We start from the raw sequence: 23,723 nt of genomic DNA on the forward strand, positions 1-23,723 counted from the left end.
TTAGTAAATAATATACAAAAAATAGAAGCTATCAAATTGTGCTTTAGATGTTTTCTTAAAAATCTTACTCCATACAGATTGAGATGAATGGATTAGTGGGTGGATGGGTGGATGGAAGTGAAAGTTGCTCAGTTGTGTCTGACTCTTTGTGACCCCATGGTCTATACAGTCCATGGAATTCTCCAGGCCAGAATACTGGAGTGGGTAGCCTTTCCCTCTTCCACGGGATCTTCCCAACCCAGGGATCGAACCCAGGTCTCCCGCATTGCAGGTGGATTCTTTACCAGCTGAGCCATGAACTGTGGTGTTGGAGAAGACTCTTGAGATTCCCTTGGACTGCAGGGAGATCCAACCAGTCCGTCCTAAAGGAAATCAGTCCTGAATATTCATTGGAAGGACTGATGCTGAAGCTGAAACTCCAATACTTTGGCCACCTGATGCGAAGAACTGACTCATTTGAAAAGATCCTGATGCTGGGAAAGACTGAAGGCAGGAGGAGAAGGGGATGACAGAGGATGAGATGGTTGGATGGCATCACCAACTCAATGGAAATGAGTTTGAGTAGACTCTAGGAGTTGGTGACGGACAGGGAACCCCAGCATGCTGCAGTCTATGGGGTCGCAAAGGGTCAGACATGACTGAGTGACTGAACTGAACTGGGTGGATAGATGGATGAATGGGTATGGAGAAAGGGAGATAAGATGCAAGAATTTAATTAGAACTTAAAGGAAGAAGTCAGTGGAAAGGTACAGGTAGCTAAAAATACATTCATTTATGCTTAGGAAGAGGGCCTTGCAAGTTGCAGAGTGTAAGGCAAGAGTGATGTTGACAAGGAAAGCTTTTTTTAAAAAGTTTTTTTTTTTCACTTCATTTGTTTTGTTTTGTTCTTACTCCCTTTTATAGTTAAGATGATTTTAATCTCTTGTTTTATACGATTAACACCAGGATGAAGCCCAGGTTCCTTGGTAACATATTGGACCCGTTACACACTGTCTTCAGTGTGTCTCTTTAACCCCATCAGGTCGTTACTTTTCCCACTTACCTTGTTTCCACATTGTATTATCTGTGCTATGCTAAGTTACTTTCCGTTTTGTCCTACTCTTTGCAACCCTGTGGACTGTAGCCTGCCAGGCTCTTCTCTCCATGGGATTCTGCAGGCAAGAATACTGAAATAGGTGGCCATGCCCTCCTCCAGGGGATCTTCCCAACCCAGGGATCAAACCTGCGTCTCTTACATCTCCTGCATTGGCAGGGGGTTCTTCGCCACTAGCGCTACCTGGGCAGCTCTGTTCTTCATGTGTGCCGTGTACTTGGCATTGCTCATGCTGTGTGCTCTTTCTGGAAAACCTTCACTCCTCTTTTTTAATTAGCCAGCCCCTCAGGCTTTAGGCTCAAATAGGTATCACTCTTCCTTACTCCCTTCCTGCCTGTAGTCTGAACCCTTTTTCAGTGTTTCTTACAGAACTTCATGCATAACCTTCCGAGCACTCACTGCATTTTCTTAGCTATGAAGTATAATTACTTTGTCTCCATCTCTCACAGAAGATGAGTTCATATTCATATCCCATGAGTCTAAAACAAAGTTAAATACTTAGTGTTTCTGAAAGAAATATGAATTTTATTACTTTGAATTGTCTATTTGGGAACTGTAAAAATTGGGAAATAGCCATTTAAACTTTTATTCTTGGGAGCATTTCAGATGGGTAATGCAAAATTTATTTGGAAAAAACTCTGTGGCAACAGTTGGAAATAAGACCCTCGCCTCCCCCTGCCCCTCCCTTGCCTCCCCCTCTTCTCTGCCTCTCCACCACCTCCATGTGCTTTCAAACTCAGCAGTATTCAGCTGCTGATCCATTTTTATGGCCACTACCAATACCTGTATTATTCTGGAGAGTCAGTTATAAGGCATCATTAAAAAAAATGTTTAACACTGCTGACTGAAATGATCGCTAATTGGGAAGAATTGTGTTCTATTCAAAGAGGTCAGAGAGGTTGAACTAAAAATAACATGGTAGCTATATACAGATATATATTCAAGTATATTACTGAAATCAATGTCTCCTTTATTTCCTGGGTATAATTTTGTACATTTGGTTCATTACAAAAATTTAATTTGAATATCATGGTGTTTATAATTAAGTATTTTTTTTATAAGCTCAGTACTTGTAAGAAGCTTCATCATAAAAATCCCATGGCTTGATTTCTATTTTTGTATTACTTTGGAAATTTAATATGAATCTCTGAACTACTTAAAATTAAGTAATTTAGGAACTGAACTTTAGCATTTTTCTCTACTTCTAGCATGTATTGTCCTCATATATTTCTGTTCAGCAAAATTATTCCTGAATTAACACTACTTGTATCATTTATATTTATTTTATGGTTTATAAATACTTGATACAGTCATTTTAGACACATTGGAAAACTGAACTAATTCTGTAGTGACGTTTTCCCCCATGGTCTCTCTTGTTTTTCTTTATAGAGATATGACAGAAGTTGTGCATATTAAAGATCGGAAGGAGGCAATTCATGAGTTAAAGTACTCACCAGACGGAGCTTACCTTGCCGTCGGCTGCAACGACAGCTCAGTCGATGTTTATGGGGTTGCTCAGCGCTACAAGAAGCTCGGGGAGTGTGTTGGGTCACTTAGTTTCATCACTCACCTAGACTGGTCCTCAGACAGTAGGTATTTACAGACGAATGATGGGAACGGTAAAAGACTTCTCTACAGGATGCCAGGTAAAAACCCTGCAAATTTTATACAATTTGTAGATTTTTAGTTCCTTTAAAATATCTTAGATTTTGCTGGAGGCAGAGTGTCAGTTACATTTGAGTATAGGACATCAAAGAAAATCTGAGCTAATATTGGAGGCATTGTGATCTCTTCTACAAGTCTGCCTTATCATTTGAAATCCTTTGGTTCTTAATTAAAACTTCGTTTGGAGGATCTAAGACATACTTATTTTATGTTGAATCCCATGCCGTACGAGTAGCATATGGTGAAGTCCTAGTATGTATTAGAAAGTCAAAATGTCACTTTTAATGGATGCAGCTAATTAACTAAATATAATGGGTATAAATGTCTGACTATAAATTGTTTTGTCTTCTGTTATCATCTCAAACTTTGCAAATATTAATAATGTAGCTAACAAACTAATTTTGAAAAACAGACTTTTCATGAAAGCTTTAAAAAGAGAAGAATAAAGACAGAATCATCAAAATATCTCTCAGTACTTTAGTATGATGCTTAATGAATTAGTAACTATATTGCAGTACTTTATTTAATAAGACTAGCTGCATAATTAATATATCACTCAGTTTTTGTTAACAGTCTGTATCTTACGAAGACTGACCAATCCTGAAGTCATGTTGCCTAATGTAAATGTATTACTTGTCATTCATCCTTCTTTTATGATCCTTTCAATTATCTTTTTTTTCCTCAACTATGTGTCTTCTTAGGTTTCTTTTTTAATACATGATTTGCTACTTTCTTATAACTTTTACTTTTCCTTCGAAGTTACCCCATTGTGACTAATCTATAGCATGACTTTAATATAGTTCAGTTTTATTGTCCACATGGGTGACCCTGCTAAGCTGCATCATCATCAGAGCTATATTTCTTTGAATCAGTATAATATTGGTAGTGGCTTTTTTTTTTTTTTTTTAATTTTATCCTTGCACTTAATTTTCTCTTTTCCTTACTGTAGTCACTTACCTATTCATGTATTCTCCTTTAACTGGATTGGAAAGATCCTTAAATTTTGGAATTTGCCATGTTATCAGTATAACTTATGCTTGAGTAAAAATTAAAGGAAGTAACTTCTTAAATTAATACTAATTAATTAAATTTATTTTTAGGAGGAAAAGAAGTGGCAAGTAAAGAAGAAATAAAAGGTGTTCATTGGGCTTCATGGACATGCGTTTCAGGCCTTGAAGTAAATGGAATTTGGCCCAAGTATTCAGATATTAATGATATAAACTCAGTAGATGGGAATTATATTGGCCAAGTTTTAGTTACAGCTGATGACTATGGAATTGTAAAATTATTTCGATATCCTTGCTTAAGAAAAGGTATCTTTTCTTTCAAAATAGTATTAATTCACCTCTCTCTTACAAAAGACCTTTAGGTTTTTTTTTTTTTTCCAACTACAATTTTATTTTATTTTTAAACTTTACAAAATTGTATTAGTTTTGCCAAATATCAAAATGAATCCTGTATACCTGTGACCTTTAGGTTCTTACAGAAAATTAGTCTTGAGATAAATAAGAGGGTTTATACTCTTTAAAATATGTGTGGTGACTCTCTGGTGAAAGATATCATGAAAGTGAACAGAAATAGCTACAATATTTTGGCAATTAAGAAATTATTGTCATGTTATTACTTTTATCTTTGGATATGAAGTTTTTATTAGAAAGTTTTTTTTGTTGTTTTTTTTTAATTTAAATTTATTTATTGTAACTGGAGGCTAATTACTTTACAATATTGTATTGGTTCTGCCATACATCAACATGAATCCGCCACGGGCATACGTGTATTCCCCATCCTGAACCCTCTTCCCACCTCCCTCCCTGTATCATCCCTCCAGGTCATCCCAGTGCACCAGCCCCAAGCATCCTGTATCCTGCATCGAACCTGGACTGGTGATTCTTTTCTTATATGATATTATACATGTTTCCATGCCATTCTCCCTAATCATCCGACTCTCGCCCTCTCCCACAGAGTCCAAACAACTGTTCTATACATCTGTGTCTCTTTTGCTGTCTCACATACAGGGTTATTGTTACCATCTTTCTAAATTCCATATATATGCGTTAGTGTACTGTCTTGGTGTTTTTCTTTCTGGCTTACTTCACTCTGTATAGTAGGCTCCAGTTTCATCCACCTCATTAGAACTGATTCAAATGTATTCTTTTTAATGGCTGGGTAATACTCCATTGTGTATATGTACCACAGCTTTCTTATCCATTCATCTGCTGATGGACGTCTAGGTTACTTCCATGTCCTGGCTATTATAAACAGTGCTGCGATGAACATTGGGGTACATGTGTCTCTTTCAATTCTGATTTCCTCGGTGTGTATGCCCAGCAGTGGGATTGCTGGGTCATAAGGCAGTTCTATTTCCAGTTTTTTAAGGAATCTCCACACTGTTCTCCATAGTGGCTGTACTAGAAAGTTATTTTTGAATTCATATATTATAAATGGGCTAATACTTTACCTCTTTCTTTTTAAAGTTATTTTTTCTTTCTACTTCCAGAATTATTTCATATAGTCAGAATATACAATGATAGTTATACTTTTCTTATGACTTGTTATCTTTACTCATTTAACTTGCTGAACGTATATCTCTTATGAGACATTTTTCTGACATTTTCTTAAGAATTCTGATGAAGTAGCCAGCTGTCTAAGCTTAAGTTACAGTTTGGAGTCTATTGGTTTGTTTGTTGGTTTTTGAGAAAGTGTTTTTGCTTAAACCCTTAACATATATTGTTCTGATATTTATTTTTCATAACTGGCAGTGGAAGAAAATTAAGGGGTCTTATCACTGGTTATTTTCTACATATTTTATGTATGACCTCTTTTTCTTGGGTGTCTTTTAAAATGATATTAATCGATCTGTTAATAGACATGAGGATAATTACATGAAATACTCTATTATTCATTTGTTCCATGCCTTGTTCCAGAAAGTATTTGAGTCAGCTTATGGCAAGTCTCTCAGCACTAAAATAGTTATGTAAGTAAAGAATTCATACCAAGGGAAATAGAAATACCATGTTAAAGTCAGATAAAGAAATTGACAGTAGTCAAACATCAAAACTGAATCTGAGCTTCCTGAAACCAAAAATAAAGCACAGAATAATTTTCACTGTAGCTATTTAAAAAAAATAAAACCATGCTACTCAGAGAAAGCCAAGTTTCTTCTCAGATTTAGTTTTCTAAGACCTCTCTCCTATCGTATGGGGCCTTATATTAGGTACAGTTGAATATATTCTTAAGAGTATCAACATCTATAGCAGATGCAGTCATAATTTTCACCTGGATGTTAATAAAAGTGGTTGGAAAAATGTTAAAATGGAATTTAGTAAAAGGTAATTTTGGAAACAGCAGAAATAGTTTTATTCAAATAGTTTAGGTAGTCCACTGATATTAAGGTTAAGGGCCCACATTTCCCAGAAGTCTAGATCGGTATTTGTTGTGCCTCTGCAGTCAAGTGTGAGCTCCAGATCCTGCCAGCTGTTTCATCTTGCCCATTTCTGCCTGCCAGTGTCAGCTTCCCAGATGCCTGTGAAAGTGCCTCCATGAATAATGCTGAGGATGTTAAAGGCTAGCTAAATCTCTAGCAATTGAAGTAACCTATTTCTGGATTCTACCACATAGCCAGGACATGAGAGTCACCGGGCACAAGTTTTATTGTGATTCAAATGATACTTGCCTATTTAGAAGACATGAGATTTAGTAAGATTAATTATGATAATATTCGTCTTAGACATTGCTTCAACTCATTGTTTCATATAGTGACCTCTATGCAGGAAAAAATAGTACTTTAATTTTCTGAATTTTCCTAATCAAATGGATGTGATTTACTCTCAAGTTTTATCTTTTGCAACAGAGAAGATAGTATTTTTATTGCTTGATAATTTTGTTTCATTTATAAAATATGTAGTAGTTTTCTGAATTGCTGTAGGAATATTTTATCAAAGTCTTTAAGAAAAGTTAGTCTTTTCAGTTACTACTTCAAGAATATAAGTATAAATTGTTTTTCTTATTTTCTCTTTTTTTAGATTTTTGTTAGACATTTGTTTTATGATAAGAGTTTTTATTTCTAGGCATTTGTGAGTCAGCTTGAGACTGTGGGTAGGTAATTGGGAGAGAAGACAAAACATAACAACTGCATATTTAAAAGATTAGTAGAAGTATTTTAAGATTGTGTATTTATTGAATTTACAAACTAGCATAAAGCTAGTAGTATCACTATAGAAAAAAGAAATTTTTTATATAAGAAATGGGCAAGATGAAACAGCTGGCAGGATCTTTTTTTTAGATTAGTTAGGCAGTTGTACATTACTTCATTGTGGTAAGTTGTACCATTGATCCAACTTAAGTTTGGGAAAGACTGTCTGATGTATTAATGTATTTTAGCTAACCACTTAGGTAATATCCATTATAATCTAAGGAGTAAAGCTTTTACAAAATGTGGAAAGAAGTTAACTAATAGAAGTTGCTTATGTTATAGAATCATTGTAATTGAAACATAAAATGAAGTTAACCCAGAATTTGGTGGTGGTTTAGTCACTAAGTTGTGTCTAACTCTTGTGATCCCATGTACTATAACCTGCCAAGCTCCTCTGTCCAGATTTTCCAGGCAAGAACACTGGAGTGGTTTTCCATTTCCTTCTCCAGTGGATCTTCCCAATGCAGGGATCAAACCCAGGTCTCCCACACTGCAGGCGGATTCTTTACTGTCTGAGCTGCCAGGGAAGCCCAGCCCCCTCAAATCCCAGTCCAAAGCATTACTCTTCTTTTTTTCTTTCTTTCTTTCTGTCTATTATTATCCCCTTCTCTCTGGATTCTTCTGCTCTTGACCATAATCCCTCTCAAATGATCAGGCATTTCCCAGGCGGCAGCGCTGAGGCTGTGGTAGAGGGCGAGGAGGCCAGGGTGGCGACGGGTGGAGAGGTGCAGGCAGGGTGATTTAGTCTGACCCCTTCATCACCGTTAATACTTGCCAAGACTCTTTCCATACTTACTGACAAATGAAAATTTATATTGGGGAAAAAAAATTTTTTAGATTCCAGGAGAAACTTCTTTGGAAAAACAAATATCGAACAATAAAACAGCTCTGTGACAGAGACTTCCCAAACACCGCTTGCTTGCCTCAGATTCTGAGAGGCTGCTGCACAGCGTGCTACGTGTTTGTCTCTCATTGCTGTAAAAACTGCTGTGAGACAAGCTACAGTTCCCGTGTTTATTCTCCTGTGTGGACATGTGGGTTCTCTGCAGTCTTTTGTTATAACTACAAGTTTTTCAGAGATGTATACTTAGGAGTGAAATTGCTGAGTCATAGAGAGTTTATAAGAAGATGCCAAACTGTTTTCCAAAATAGTTATACCATTTTACACAACCCTGTTGAATACATCTTCTTCCACACTTGGCCACCATAGTTTTTACTTGTAAATCTAGTTAGTGTAAATGATGTCACATTGTCTTAATTTACATTTCTCTACTACTTATAATAAGGTTGACCATCTTTCCCAATATTTTTTAATTTTCTGCACTTCCTTGTCTATCAAACACAAGTTCATATCTTTTGCCTATTTTTAGAGGTGTTTGTTTTATTGTTTAATGGAAATAATTTTATATACTCTAGGTACAAATGATCTGTAATTTTTATGGATTACAAATGTCTTTTCTGAGTTTGTGACTTGTCGTTTTATTTTCTTAATGATATCTTTGGTTGACTAGTTTTCCTTTCAGTGTACTCAAGGCAGTTTCTCCTTTTTTTCTGAACAATCCTGTTTTGTGTATAAGGAATTCTACTTTTTCAGTTCAGTTCAGTCACTCAGTCATGTCCGACTCTTTGCTACCCCATGGACCGCAGCACGCCAGGCCTCCCTGTCCATCACCAACTCCCAGAGTTTACCCAGACTCATGTCCATTGAGTCGGTGATGCCATCCAACCATCTCATTTTCTGTCGTCCCCTTCTCCTCCTGCCCTCAATCTTTCCCAGCATCAGGGTCTTTTCAGATGAGTCAGCTCTTTGCATCAGGTGGCCAAAGTATTGGAGTTTCAGCTTCAACATCAGTCTTTTCAATGAACACGCAGGACTGATCTCCTTTAGGATGGACTGGTTGGATCTCCTTGCAGTCCAAGGGACTCTCAAGAGTCTTCTCCAACACCACAGTTCAAAAGCACCTTCGGCACTCAGCCTTCTTCACAGTCCAACTCTCACATCAATACATGACCACTGGAAAAACTATAGCCTTGACTAGATGGACCTTTATTGGCAAAGTAATGTCTCTGCTTTCAGTATGCTATCTAGGTTGCTCATAACTTTCCTTCCAATGAGTAAACGTCTTTTAATTTCATGACTGCAGTCACCATCTGCAGTGATTTTGGAGCCCCCCAAAATAAAGTCTGACACTGTTTCCACTGTTTCCCCATCTATTTCCCATGAAGTGATGGGACCAGATGCCATGATCTTAGTTTTCTGAATGTTGACCTTTAAACCAACTGTTTCACTCTCCTCTTTCACTTTCATCAAGAGGCTCTTTAGTTCTTCACCTTCAGCCCTAAGGGTGGTGTCATCTGCATATCTGCGGTTATTGATATTTCTCCTGGCAATGGCACCCCACTCCAGTACTCTTGCCTGGAAAATCCCATGGATGAAGAAGCCTGGTGGGCTGCAGTCCATGGGGTTGCTAAGAGTCGGACATGACTAAGCGAGTTTACTTTCACTTTTCACTTTCATGCATTGGAGAAGGAAATGCCAACCCACTCCAGTGTTCTTGCTTGCAGAATCCCAGGGACGGTGGAGCCTGGTAGGCTGCCATCTATGAGGCCGCACAGAATAGGACACAACTAAAGCGACTTAGCAGCAGCAGCAGCTGGCAATCTTAATTCCAGCTTGTGCTTCTTCCAGCCCAGCGTTTCTCATGATGTTCTCTGCATAGAAGTTAAATAAGCGGGGTGACAATATACAGCCTTGATGTACTCCTTTTCCTATTTGGAACCAGTCTCTTGTCCCATGTCCAGTTCTAACTGTTGCTTCCTGACCTGCATACAGGTTTCTCAAGAGGCTGGTTAGGTGGTCTGGTATTCCCATCTCTTGAAGAATTTTCCACAGTTTATTGTGATTCACACATTCAAAGGCTTTGGCATAGTCAGTAAAGCAGAAATAGATGTTTTTCTGGAACTCTTTTACTTTTTTGATGATCCAGCAGATGTTGGCAATTTAATCTCTGGTTCCTCTGCCTTTTTACTAGAGCTAAAAAAGATATTCTCCTATATTTTACATCTAGAAGTTTTAAGGTCATCAAAACACTATTCAGTTCAGTTTAGTTCAGTCGCTCAGTCGTGTCCGACTCTTTGCGACCCCATGAATTGCAGCACACCAGGCCTCCCTGTCCATCACCAACTCCCGGAGTTCACTCAGACTCACATCCATCAAATCAGTGATGCCATCCAGCCATCTCATCCTCTGTCGTCCCCTTCTCCTCCTGCCCCCAATCCCTCCCAGCAGCAGAGTCTTTTCCAATGAGTCAACTCTTCGCATGAGGTGGCCAAAGTACTGGAGTTTCAGCTTTAGCATCATTCCTTCCAAAGAAATCCCAGGACTGATCTCCTTCAGAATGGACTAGTTGGATCTCCTTGCAGTCCAAGGGACTCTCAAGAGTCTTTTCCAACACCACAGTTCAAAAGCATCAATTCTTCAGTGCTCAGCCTTCCTCACAGTCCAGCTCTCGCGTGCATACATGACCACAGGAAAAACCATAGCCTTGACTAGACGGACCTTTGTTGGCAAAGTAATGTCTCTGCTTTTCAATATGCTATCTAGGTTGCTCATAACTTTCCTTCCAAGGAGTAAGCGTTTTTTAATTTCATGGCTGCAGTCACCATCTGCAGTGATTTTGGAGCCCAAACAAATAAAGTCTGACACGGTTTCCACTGTTTCCCCATCTATTTCCCATGAAGTGATGGGACCAGATGCCATGATCTTCGTTTTCTGAATGTTGAGCTTTAAGCCAACTTTTTCACTCTCCACTTTCACTTTCATCAAGAGGCTTTTAAGTTCCTCTTCACTTTCTGCCATAAGGGTGGTGTCATCTGCATATCTGAGGTTATTGATATTTCTCCAGGCAATCTTGATTCCAGCTTATGCTTCTTCCAGCCCAGCGTTTCTCATGATGTACTCTGCATATAAGTTAAATAAGCAGGGTGACAATATACAGTCTTGACGTACTCCTTTTCCTATTTGGAACCAGTCTGTTGTTCCATGTCCAGTTCTAACTGTTGCTTCCTGACCTGCATACAGATTTCTCAAGATACTCAAAACACTCAAACACTCAAAACACTGTTAAATGGGAAAAATCTTTTGTCACATTACTACAATTTAATGAAGAGATTTAGCTTGTGTTAACTTTGTGTTAAAATACACCCCAAAATAAATGAGAAAAGAAATGAGACCACTGAAACATAAATATTGCAGTATATTGCTTTATCCTCACCAAGAATTGTCATTCTCTTCTCATTTAAATTATGAAAGCTTCTGTAACCATACCAGCTTTTCTTGGTAAATCTTTTCTCTGAGATATTAGTCCTATTTGAGGACATACTGTTTAGGTCTTACCTGTTTTTTTTAGTCATTTCTTATCATAGGTCAGTATTAATAATGAAGGGCCTTTGAGAGCTTATAATCCAATTTATACTAAAATAGAAATGTAGTCTAAGAGAGGTTAAATGATGTACTCAAGCTCCTGTCTTTTTAAGTCATCAAGATAATGCTCAAACTCTAGTCTTTTGATTTCAACTCTAATATTCTTTACATCAGACTTTTTGTCCCCTTTAATGATTCATAATAAGGGTTGGAGTTCATGCCCTCTCAGCACTCTTCTTGCCTCCTCTAAATCTAGAGTTTCAGTTCAAGTGTATAGGCAAGAGTGAGGGGAAATAGAATCTTTTTTTTTTCTTTTCCTTTCTTTCTCTTTTCTCAAATACCTAATGAACATTTCTATGTGTCAGGCGTTAGAGGTGTATGATAAATTAGATACCATCCTATCCTCAAAGAGCTTATAGTTTATTAGAAGGGTTACCAAGTAAATAGACTATTGTATTTCAGTGTCATAGTCACATGGGGTAATCATTGGGAATTCTGGAAGCATGTAAGAGGATGTCGTTGGTCTTGGTGAGTCAGGGTCACTTCTTAAAAGATAGGATATCTAAGGTATACTTTTAAGATAAACTGTTTATCATAGTTAAACAGTATTGGTTATTGAATAGTCATTAATACAGTCAAAGTATTTCTAATACTTTGATTAGAAATAGCTGGCTTCTCTTAAACTTATTCCATAGCTTCCTTGTTGAATTGCCTTGGTTCTTCCAGAGCAATTTATCTTAGAAAAGTCACAGAGAAAATAACTTGGAAAACCTTACAGGATTATCTGTACCTTTCTTGGAGCTGTTAACCCAATACAGTTAAATAGAATAGGTGCTCGAATAACTCTTCTTCATTTGCTCTAAACATAACAAAATTAGTACATTTAAAAAACTTGGAATTTATTTGCTAAAATTTCTGGCTTTAATGTTTAGAACGCTCTGGTGCCCAAGAGTATGTGAAGGGCCCCATCAAAGGAAGTAATAACCAAAGTCCTCTTGACAGGCAAATAATGCATTCTCATATAAGAAGGATGGGACTCAGTCTTAAGTTACCAGACTTTGTGGAGTGAATTGTGGCAAGTTACCCATCTAGAAGGTTACTGACTTCTATTAAGCTACATAAAAAATTGATTCCTGAAATAATAGCATTTCTCTTGGGTAGAAGTAAATTGTAATTCATATAGTTTTGGTTAAAACATTTATTCTTTGATTAAGATGGCTATCCCTAATTTCATGGCCAAGGTGAAAGTTTTTCTGAAGTTTATAATTGATGGATCTTTGTCATACTGAAATACAGGCCTTATATAACTTCATATAAAGCTTTTAAAACATTGTCAAAATGAAGTCAAACATTATTCTGTTTACTGTACTCTCACAGGGACATGGGCATGTTGCCAAATATCAGGTTTATCTAAGCAGAATATAGAAAATGTATTCTGAACTTTAGAATCACAAAAATGGTTCCCATCATCACACGGATTTTGTTAAAAATTAGCCAGAAAGTTAAACAGCTCGTTTACAATGGGCGAAATCCGTTTCCGAACGCTGCTGCTTAATATCACTAATGATGGAGCTGTGCCCTGGGAGTGATGATCCAAAGGGACATGCCACTGTCTGTGCAGACAGCACATCTGAATCTAGTCGTTGAAACAGGGGGCAAACCCACGTTGAAAGACATGGTACAGAATATATAGGTTTAAAAATGACTGTAAAAGACAGTTGTTAGGACAACTGAACATTTTTTATTTTGGTTATATGGTATAGTACATTGATTTTTGTATACTATACCAACCTTGCATTCCTGGCATAAATCCCATTTAGTTTTGGTGTGTAGTCCTTTTTATGTGTATTTTATTGATGACTTAAGCTTTAACAGGATATTCCTCAGCTAGGGCTGAGAATAGTGGGGCAAGATTAGATTGGTCAATGTCACTTAAGACTGAAGGCCTCAGGCCAAACCATTCAAATATCCTAATATGAAAACATTGTGAAATGAAAACTCTTGTTGCTGCAGGCATTTCTTAAAGCAGTAAGATAATGCCTCACAACCCTTGTGATTCTTACCAAATTATATTGTGAATCAGTAGAGCAAAGAGTTCTACCCTTCATGTACACTCATTCATTTGTTCACTGAGTTTTTGAATTAATATTTTTCCCCTTTGATCATAACTAAGGTAATAGAAGTAGGATGCATTGGTTCAGGTAGAGAAATTATTGTTTATATTGGCTTTTGTGTGTATTGGCATTTGTTTATCAATTTAAAGGTATATTTTTGTTATAGGGGCCAAGTTTAAAAAATATATTGGCCATTCAGCTCATGTAACGAATGTGAGATGGTCACATGATTATCAGTGGGTTATTTCTATTGGTGGAGCAGATCACTCTGTCTTTCAGTGGAAATTTATTCCTGAAAGAAAACTAAAGGATGCTCTTCACATAGCACCCCAAGGTGAGTAGTACATACTGCCTGAACAATTTTTCTGCCAAATAAATCTTCAAGTAACTCCCAAATAATGATTTTACCATTGAAATGTACACTAGCCTTATGTTAACAGTACAATTATTAGTGGAAATTTTAAATTAAAATATTAAGTCTATATGTTTAAAGTCAAATGTCACAGAGCATGGACGAGAAAGTACTTTGGTTACACTTTAATCTAGCTGATGAGTGAAAAACATCCATTAATAAAGCAAATATTTAATATAGTCTCGGGGAGATGGGTTTTATATTTGTTTTTGTTTTTTTTTTTGACAAGAAAAATGATCTAATGTCAGTTCCTCTCTTACGTGTCGTTTTTTCTAGCTGTTTTTCATGTTAATTATAGGTTATATTTACTTATATTTGCACAGACATTTAAATTTGATGTAGCGGTCATTGGGGAGCCAGTGAAGGGATTTAAAGGAACTATTGAGTTTGCAGTGAGTGGAGAGGAAGAGAATATGTAGTACAGTTTACTGACATCTGTGTCACTTGAATAGGTCATTTCATTTGATTGTTTCATAGCCTGTCTCCATGTCAGTTGGCACAGTCAGCTTGCAATCCTTAATTTTATTGTGCTGTTTTGAAAGTGAATCTTACTTAAACAAGTAATGATGCATTTTTATAAATTACAGAAAGTCTTGCAGACTCTAATAGTGATGAATCAGATTCAGACCTGTCTGATGTTCCAGAACTGGATTCTGAAATTGAGCAAGAGACCCAGCTCACTTACCGTCGGCAGGTAATTTTTATTACCACATGAGCTTTTCCTGAAAAAATTTCTTCTTTATCTTGCTCCTTGTTTACTCATCTATTGTTATCTTTCGTGGTTTGTAAGTTTCCAAGAAATGTATGGCTGTTTCCCTCTTTCAGAGTTAAAGTATAGTTGTATAAAATGTTATTTATATTAAGTGCTTGATATACTAACTGTGCCTGTATTGTGTTTTATTATATAATATATGTGCTTTTTGTCACAGTACACTTACATTGATTTCCTTTAAAATGTTCTCTTCCGAAGTATAAAAAATTCACGGAAACTGAATATGTATCTGTCAGTTTGATACTTAGACAATGTAAATTAGTTTGTCTTTCCAAGGAAGTAAATTTCAAAAAGAACCTTCCTATTTTAGTTATTAAAAGTTTAGTGATCATAGTTACGCAATGTCTGAAGTTACATTAGGAATCTACAACACCTTTATTAATTTATATTCTAAGAATATTTCTACTTATGTACATTATTTAAAGGTTTACAAAGAAGATCTACCTCAGCTTAAAGAACAATACAAAGAGAAACAAAAAAGTGGTACTTCTAAAAGAAGAGAGCGGGCTCCAGGAAATAGTATTCGGTTACACTTTGTTCACGGGTACAAAACAACTACTTTTCATTTATGTGTTTGAATTTTGGTTCACATTTACCAGCTGTGTGACTTTGAGCAAGTCACTTAACTTCTCTGTCTCTGTTTCACCATCTGTAAAATGGAGATAACAGTGCTTTACTTCATAGGGTTCTGGTGAGGAGTAAATAAGTAAATACTTGTAGTGACTTAGAGTATTATCTGGCACATAATAAGCACTATATAAGTATTTGTTAAATAAAAAACTGTCTTGTGAAAATTTAGTATTTATAAGAAATTGATCTATCTTAAAACAAGAAAAATATGAAATATAAGAGATTATCATCTCTCCTGCTGCTGCTGCTGCTAAGTCGCTTCAGTCGTGTCCGACTCTGTGCGACCCCATAGACGGCAGCCCAGCAGGCTCCCCCGTCCCTGGGATTCTCCAGGCAAGAACACTGGAGTGGGTTGCCATTTCCTTCTCCAATGCATGAAAGTGAAAAGTGAAAGCGAAGTCGCTCAGTCGTGTCCGACTCTTAGCGACCCCATGGACTGCGGCCCACCAGGCTCCTCCATCCATGGGATTTTCCAGGCAAGAGTACTGGAGTGGGGTGCCATTGCCTTCTCTGCTCCCCTAAATATGTCTAATTTGGAATGATATTGTGGCTTGTTTTAGCCTAAGCAATTTGGCCTTCATGTCTTAATTTCAATAAAATACTGTCTCTGGGTTCTCTTAGAACACCTGGCAATCCTGGGCTCACATTTCATCCTGGGACACCAGAGTCTCCAATCCAGCTCTTTCCTTCCCTTCACCTTGTAATCCTCTTACCTGGCTTATAATGTTTTTAAGAATTTGAAAACAGATTTATTTATTTAGTAAAAGCTTTTTTACCTCCAGTGGAAGCATTTGGGGGTTTTTGTTTATTTTTGTTGGAGTGTGGTTGATTCACTATGTGTTAGTTTCAGGTGTGCAGCAAACGGAATCAGTTGCATATACACATGTGTCTACCCTTTTTTAGACTCTTTTCCCCTGTAGACCATGATAGAGTATTGGGTGGTGTTCCCTGTGTCATGCGGTATGTCCTTATTAGTTACCTGCTTTACGTACAGTGTGTGTATGTCAGTCCCCATCTCTCAGTTTATCCCTCCCCTCAGTTTCCCCCTGGTAACCTGTTTGTTTTCTACATCTGTGACTCTGTTCTGTCTTGTAAGTAAGTTCACTGGTACCATGTTTTAAGGTTCCACATGTAAGTGACAGTACGCGATATTTGTCTTTCTCTCTCTGACTTGCTTCACTCAGTGTGGCAGTCTCTAGGTCCGTCCATGTTACTGCAAATGACTCAAATGGCAATATTTCTCTGCACTTAGGTTTTATGAATTGGGTTTCTTTGAAGTGCAAATCAGGTTCCTATAAATGGAATTATATTGGTCATTTTTAGAGGACCTAGCTACTTTTTTCTGGACGTATATATTATTTTTAAATCGTAGTTTAAACTTATTTTTGTTTATATATATATATAATATCTTCATTGTTCAACAATGTGTGTAAAAGGATACACTCTGAAGATCTTTTCCCTACATCTGCCCTCCCAGCTATCATTCCATCTTACCCAAAGGGAATTACTTTTACTTAATTTCAGAAATATTTATGTATAATACAAGTGTACATTTTATGTATATGTATTTATATATAATAAAATGTACATTCTTTTCTATACCCTTTCACTTGTAAAAAGCAACTTTTTGCTTTATAATATTTAAATTTAGTATTTATATTTATGCAAATAGTAATGTACAATATACACTTTTCTGTACTTTATTTCACTGAGTATTGTACCTTAGATTTAGGTGTCTGTAATCAGAGCAGTTCACAAAAGTTTTGGGATCTGAGATATTTGTATTTTTTTAAATTATTTAATATCTTGTAAAACTGGAAATTAAACATCCTCTGTATAGTCCGTATTTACCAGTGAAAGACCAAAGTTAATGTTATATGATATATTTTCTATATTTAGTTACAGAGGTTATGACTGTCGAAGTAATCTGTTTTATACTCAAATTGGTGAAATTGTATACCATGTGGCAGCAGTGGGTGTCATTTATAACCGCCAGCAGAACACACAGCGTTTTTACCTGGGTCACGATGATGACATTCTCTGCCTGGCTCTTCATCCTTTGAAAGACTACGTGGCAACAGGCCAGGTAGGTCCTTTGAAAGACTATGTGATAACAGGTTAGACAGGCTAGACCTTCGGGTTTAAAGTTAGATTAGTCCATTTTTTTTCCTTTTGTGTTCTTGGAAATGAATTCTTTAGAATGGGATTTTATTTTCATATTACAAATGAAAATTCTTTATTATAGTTTTCCTTAGAGTTTTATTGTTTTACTTATTATTATAATTTGAATTTTGAACGGTGAGCTCTGGGTTCACTTCTTTCTGTCAGAATAATATTTTTTTTTTAATCTGTGAGTAACATTAAGGTAAGAAGTCTGATTTTTTCATTATCTAAAATAAATTATCTAAGAAATGTTCTGTAACAAATAGGACGACTGTGTTTCTATTTTTCTATCATGATAGTAACATGTTCAGGTTTACCAAGGGAGAAAACACAGAAAAGTCATAACTGATACACCTCTTTATATTCTTATTCTTAGAGAAGGAAAGGAAGGGGTGTACCTATAAATTCTCACTGTGTTTAAGCACTTTACTCTGTGTAAGCATGTTACTAATTTCTTAATGTATATTTGCTTTATTCTCACCTCACCTATATGAGAGTGAAACCATTTGCCCCCAGCTTATAAATGAGGAATTTTAGGTTTAAGGAAAATACATGATTTTCTCAAAGATCTCTCAGCTGCTGCTAAGTCGCTTCAGTCGTGTCCGACTCTGTGCGACCCCATAGATGGCAGCCCACCAGGCTCCCCCGTCCCTGGGATTCTCCAGGCAAGAACACTGGAATGGGTTGCCATTTCCTTCTCCAATCTCTCAGCTGCTCCTGCTGCTGCTAAGTTGCTTCAGTCGTGTCCAACTCTGTGCTGCCCCATAGACGGCAGCCCACCAGGCTCCTCCGTCCCTGGGATTCTCCAGGCAAGAACACTGGAGTGGGTTGCCATTTCCTTCTCCAATGCATGAAAGTGAAAAGTGAAAGTGAAGTCGCTCAGACGTGCCCGACTCTTAGCGACCCCATTTTCCAGGCAAGAGTACTGGAATGGGGTGCTATTGCCTTCTGCAAATCTCTCAGCTAATATGTGGTAAAAACCCAACATCCTCAGTCTGTCTGGCTTTGAACACTGGGTTAAGGATACCTTCGGGGATATATTGAGGGCAGGGGCAGGCAGCTTGCATCATCCCAGGTAGCTTCCTTGAAAAGTGAGAAAACTCTTTCTCTCTCCCATCTCCCCTCCCTGGGTTTGTATCTCCCCTCGTTGTTTTTTTCTCCCCTTCCCATCCCTTCCTCCTTTTCTTCCCCTTTTCTTCCATTCATTCGAAAACACTCATAGAGCATGTGCTGTGTGCCAGGAAATCTCTGGGAATATAAATAAAACATCTTCTTGCCATGGTAAAACATTAATAATCTGTGAGGGAAGGCAAACATGCAAGAAAATTGTGATACAGGGTCAGAAGTATAGATCGGGGCTTCTTACCTTGGAACTGTTGACACTTGGGGCCAGATAATTTTTTGTTGTAAAAATAATTGGGTTTTTGTGCACAGTGGAATCCTGTGCATTGCACAGTGTTAGCAGAGTATCTGACCTCTGTGCAGTAGATGCCAATCACACTGCCCCTGACTTGTGACAAACAAAAACATCTCCAGACAGCGTTTGGAAGGCAAAAGTCACCCCTGCTGAGACCCACTATTAGGTGTGTATAAAGCCCTCTTGAAATATAATATAGGACTGATTAATCATGCCTAATGGAATGGGAAACCCTCATAGAGATGGTGCCATTTGAACTCAATAGTTTACCTGACAGAGGGGAGGTTGGGGAAGGCTTTCTGTTTTATTGTATAACAGTGGAGCAAAAGAAAAGAAAAAAAACTGAAATAAAACATAGCTTCTTTAAGTAACTGTGAGCAACCTAAAGTACAAATCTTAGAGTTATTGGTGGACTTTAGTGGGAGAAATAATTAAGTGGGTTAGTGGGGGCCTCAGGGGTACCATTTACCTTCACTGCTAGTTTATGTCAAGGTTCCTCTTAACACACAGTTATGTGCCTATTGTGTGTAGCAAGGATCACCTGCAGTGCTGTAGGAAGGAGTTTGGACATTATTCTGATACTCCTGGAATAAGACTGTAAAAACTGGTCATTTACTACCATGATTCTGCCATTTTAGGGAATGTGGGCCAAATTAAATTAAAAGTCAGGATGCCCACAGGATATCCCTGGATAACCAGTGTAGGGGAGGAAAACCTTACCTCCTCCTATCCTAGACTTTTAGCTGGGATTCTGACAAAAAGACCAGGTTTCCCTGGTGGCTCCGATGGTAAAGAACCTGCCTGTAGTGCAGGAGACCTGGGTTTGATCCCTGGGTTGGGAAGATTCCCCTGGAGAAGGGAATGGCAACCTATGCCATTAACAGGAGCAATTCATATCACCTGGAAGAAACCTAAACCAGAAGTAGCTCAAAATGGTGATTTAGAATTCCAGCTTATATAGAAAATAGTAGATCTGAAGAGAAATGTCAGGACAGAGGAAAGTGTTTAATAACTTAGTGAAACGTTGACTGATCACAGTGTTGTTTTTTGTTATATATTTATAAAAAACGAACCTCAAAATCAATGCTAATTGGCAGCCCTATTATTTCAGGAGTTGCCTTTATAGACAAAGTTATTATGTAATATAGCTTAATCGGTATAGAGAAAGTGATTACTTGAGTCCAAAGGAATAATTAAAATTTAAGTCCTGTTAACTGCTTGGTGAAAGCTGTGAAAAGAAGAGAAGCGAAAAGCAAAGGAGAAAAGGAAGATATAAGCATCTGAATGCAGAGTTCCAAAAGCAAGAAGAGATAAGAAACCCTTCTTCAGCAATCAGTGCAAAGAAATAGAGGAAAACAACAGAATGGGAAAGACTAGAGATCTCTTCAAGAAAATTAGAGATACCAAGGGAACATTTCATGCAAAGATGGGCTCGATAAAGGACAGAAATGGTATGGACCTAACAGAAGCAGAACATATTAAGAAGAGATGGCAAGAATACACAGAAGAACTGTACAAAAAAGAGCTTTACGACCCAGATAATCACAATGGTGTGATCACTCACCTAGAGCCAGACATCCTGGAATGTGAAGTCAAGTGGGCCTTAGAAAGCATCACTACGAACAAAGCTAGTGGAGGTGATGGAATTCCAGTGGAGCTATTTCAAATCCTGAAAGATGATGCTGTGAAAGTGCTACACTCGATATGCCAGCAAATTTGGAAAACTCAGCAGTGGCCACAGGACTGGAAAAGGTCAGTTTTCATTCCAATCCCAAAGAAAGGCAATGCCAAAGAATGCTCAAACGACCACACAGTTGCACTCATCTCACATGCTAGTAAAGTAATGCTCAAAATTCTCCAAGCCAGGCTTCAGCAATACATGAACCGTGAACTTCCAGATGTTCAAGCTGGTTTTAGAAAAGGCAGAGGAATCAGAGATCAAATTGCCAGCATCCACTGGATCATGGAAAAAGCAAGAGAGTTCCAGAAAAACATCTATTTCTGCTTTATTGACGAGGCCAAAGCCTTTGACTGTGTGGATCACAATAAACTGTGGCAAATTCTTCAAGAGATGGGAATACCAGACCACCTGACCTGCCTTTTGAGAAACCTATATGCAGGTCAGGAAGCAACAGTTAGAACTGGACATGGAACAACAGACTGGTTCCAAATAGGAAAAGGAGTACGTCAAGGCTGTATATTGTCATCCTGCTTATTTAACTTCTATGCAGAGTACATCATGAGAAACACTGGGCTGGAAGAAGCACAAGCTGGAATCAAGATTGCCGGGAGAAATATCAATAACCTCAGATATGCAGATGATACCACCCTTATGGCAGAAAGTGAAGAGGAACTCAAAAGCCTCTTGATGAAAGTGAAAGTGGAGAGTGAAAAAGTTGGCTTAAAGCTTAACATTCAGAAAACGAAGATCATGACATCTGGTCCCATCACTTCATGGGAAGTAGATGGGGAAACAGTGGAAACAGTGTCAGACTTTATTTTTTGGGGCTCCAAAATCATTGCAGATGGTGATTGCAGCCATGAAATTAAAAGACGCTCACTCCTTGGAAGGAAAGTTATGACCAACCTAGACAGCATATTGAAAAGCAGAGACGTTACTTTGCCAACAAAGGTCCGTCTAGTCAAGGCTATGGTTTTTCCAGTGGTCATGTATGGATTTGAGAGTTGGACTGTGAAGAAAGCTGAATGCTGAAGAATTGATGCTTTTGAACTGTGGTATTGGAGAAGACTCTTGAGAGTCCCTTGGACTGCAGGGAGATCCAACCAGTCCATCCTAAAGGAGATCAACCCTGGGTGTTCTTTGGAAGGAATGTTGCTAAAGCTGAAACTCCAGTACTTGGCCACCTCATGCGAAGAGTTAACTCATTGCAAAAGACTCTGATGCTGGGAGGGATTGGGGGCAGGAGGAGAAGGGGACGACAGAGGATCAGATGGCTGGATGGCATCACCGACTTAATGGACATGAGTTTGGGTGAATTCCGGGAGTTGGTGATGGACAGGGAGGCCTGGCGTGCTGCACTTCATGGGGTCACGGAGCGTCGGACATGACTGTGCGACTGAACTGAACTGAACTGAACTGAACCTGCTTGGTGCTTTAACCTCTCTGCATCTTTGTTTGTACCATTATCTTAGCCTGGAATGTACTTGCTTGCTTCTCTTTTTGTCCAAGACTTACACTTTTTGAAGGCCCAGGACAAGTAACATAATTTCCATGAAGATTTTCTCTACAGCCTTTCATCCTCATTAAGCACATACCAGATGTTTTTATTTTCTCAGTTAGTTTGCAAAATTTATCTAATTGTCTTAATGCACACTAGCATACATTAGGTTGCTAACACTGCCAGTAGTAGGTGCTCAGGAAGCATTATCTCTATTGATGAAGTAGAGTATAAGGTTTAGGAGCTATATAGTTCTAGAACATTCCTATAAACCCTGAACCTAGTCTCATTAGCTTTTCAACAAACGTATGGGAAAAATGTTGATCACATAATCTTTATATTTTTTACTTGAAATCTGTAGCAAATATGACAAAAGTTGCAAAATATCTTGTTTTATTTTGTTTTGTAGGTATGAAAATAAATGGTTTAATTGCATAAAATGACTTTTATCATTCTTTCTATTTTAGGTAGGTAGGGATCCCTCAATTCACATATGGGACACGGAAACCATTAAACCATTGTCGATATTAAAGGGCTACCACCAATATGGTGTCTGTGCTGTTGATTTCTCAGGTAAGGGAATTTCTGTCTCAATAAGAATGATCAAAATTCAGAGGCAGTATACAGTATTTTTGTCTTAATCAGTGTTGCCTAAACTTGTCATTTAAAAATGACTTTCATGAGAGACTATCAAGAAGGCAGATGGATCACATTGTAAAGGACCTAGGATGTGAATTTCATTCTAAATGTATGAGAGGTCACTGGAGCTTTAAAGAAGGGAATAAGGTTATCTGATTGGCATTTTTAAAAAAAAGACCAATTATCAAGTGTGTATACTGTGATCGTAGCCTATCAAGACTATGAAAGTGTGGGTTTGCCAGCTGGTTTATAATTATAATGTAATGAGTGTAATTTTAATACCCATTATTATAAAGATGTTTTTATTAAAATAAAAGATGTTTGTCTATATAAACTCTGGAGATGTCTCAGATACTTCTAGTGGTATATGTGTCCCACTTGGGCAAACCCTGATCTCCCTTAATGTTTTTCAGTCACAGAGTAAACTTTGAAAATGTTCAGGGTGAAAGCAGGGCTTCCCTCATAACTCAGTCACTTAAGAGTCTGCCTTCGATGATTCCTAGGTTGGGAAGATCCCCTGCAGAAGGGAATGGCAACCCACTCCAGTATTCTTGCCTGGAGAATCCCATGGACAGAGGAGCCTGGTGGGCTACAGTCTGCGGGGTCACAGGAGTCGGACATAACTTAGTGACTAGACCACCACCACCACCAGGGTGAAAGCTAAGAAAGAAAGAGATGAAAACTAAAATACTTGTTTTATAACATTTCTTTGAAGTGACAGTTCTAATCTGTCTTACAGGAATAACTTTAGGTCTCAAAGTTAAGTCTTTGCTACACATATAAAAGTTGAACAACTACACCTGGATCTACAGTGAAGGCTAGGGTGTTGATTGGAAAGAGGGGTCAGTTCAGTCCCTGCGTCGTGTCCAACTCTTTGCAACTGCATGGACTGCAGCTCGCCAGTAGGGAAAGAGGGGTGAAATGCCTTTAATAGAGAATTTTATATTAAGAAACAGTAAAGTTGTGCTTTCTGCAGCTCTGTCTGAAGAGATGGTGAATTATTCATAGTAGAGTTTGGGAAGGA

The 23,723-nt window shown here is 37.8% G+C and overlaps 1 protein-coding gene across 12 annotated transcripts in view; it reads left to right on the forward strand.

Annotated features, from left to right (window-relative positions):
- Positions 1-23,723, forward strand: part of EML5 (EMAP like 5) — a 158,190-nt gene that overhangs the window by 61,561 nt on the left and 72,906 nt on the right. For all 12 annotated transcript variants that reach the window (XR_011465744.1, XR_011465745.1, XM_070378383.1 and 9 more), the window contains exons 9-15: positions 2,483-2,739; positions 3,859-4,071; positions 13,654-13,821; positions 14,487-14,593; positions 15,097-15,215; positions 17,201-17,387; positions 22,528-22,633. Coding sequence is in view for 10 of the 12 variants with exons in the window: in XM_070378383.1 (XP_070234484.1) it covers positions 2,483-2,739; positions 3,859-4,071; positions 13,654-13,821; positions 14,487-14,593; positions 15,097-15,215; positions 17,201-17,387; positions 22,528-22,633 (1,157 nt within the window). In the remaining 2 variants the exon portion in view is untranslated. The remainder of the gene's footprint in view (positions 1-2,482; positions 2,740-3,858; positions 4,072-13,653; positions 13,822-14,486; positions 14,594-15,096; positions 15,216-17,200; positions 17,388-22,527; positions 22,634-23,723) is intronic.

Source organism: Bos mutus, chromosome 10 (assembly GCF_027580195.1).
Source record: "Bos mutus isolate GX-2022 chromosome 10, NWIPB_WYAK_1.1, whole genome shotgun sequence".
Classification (NCBI taxonomy): Eukaryota; Metazoa; Chordata; class Mammalia; order Artiodactyla; family Bovidae; genus Bos; species Bos mutus.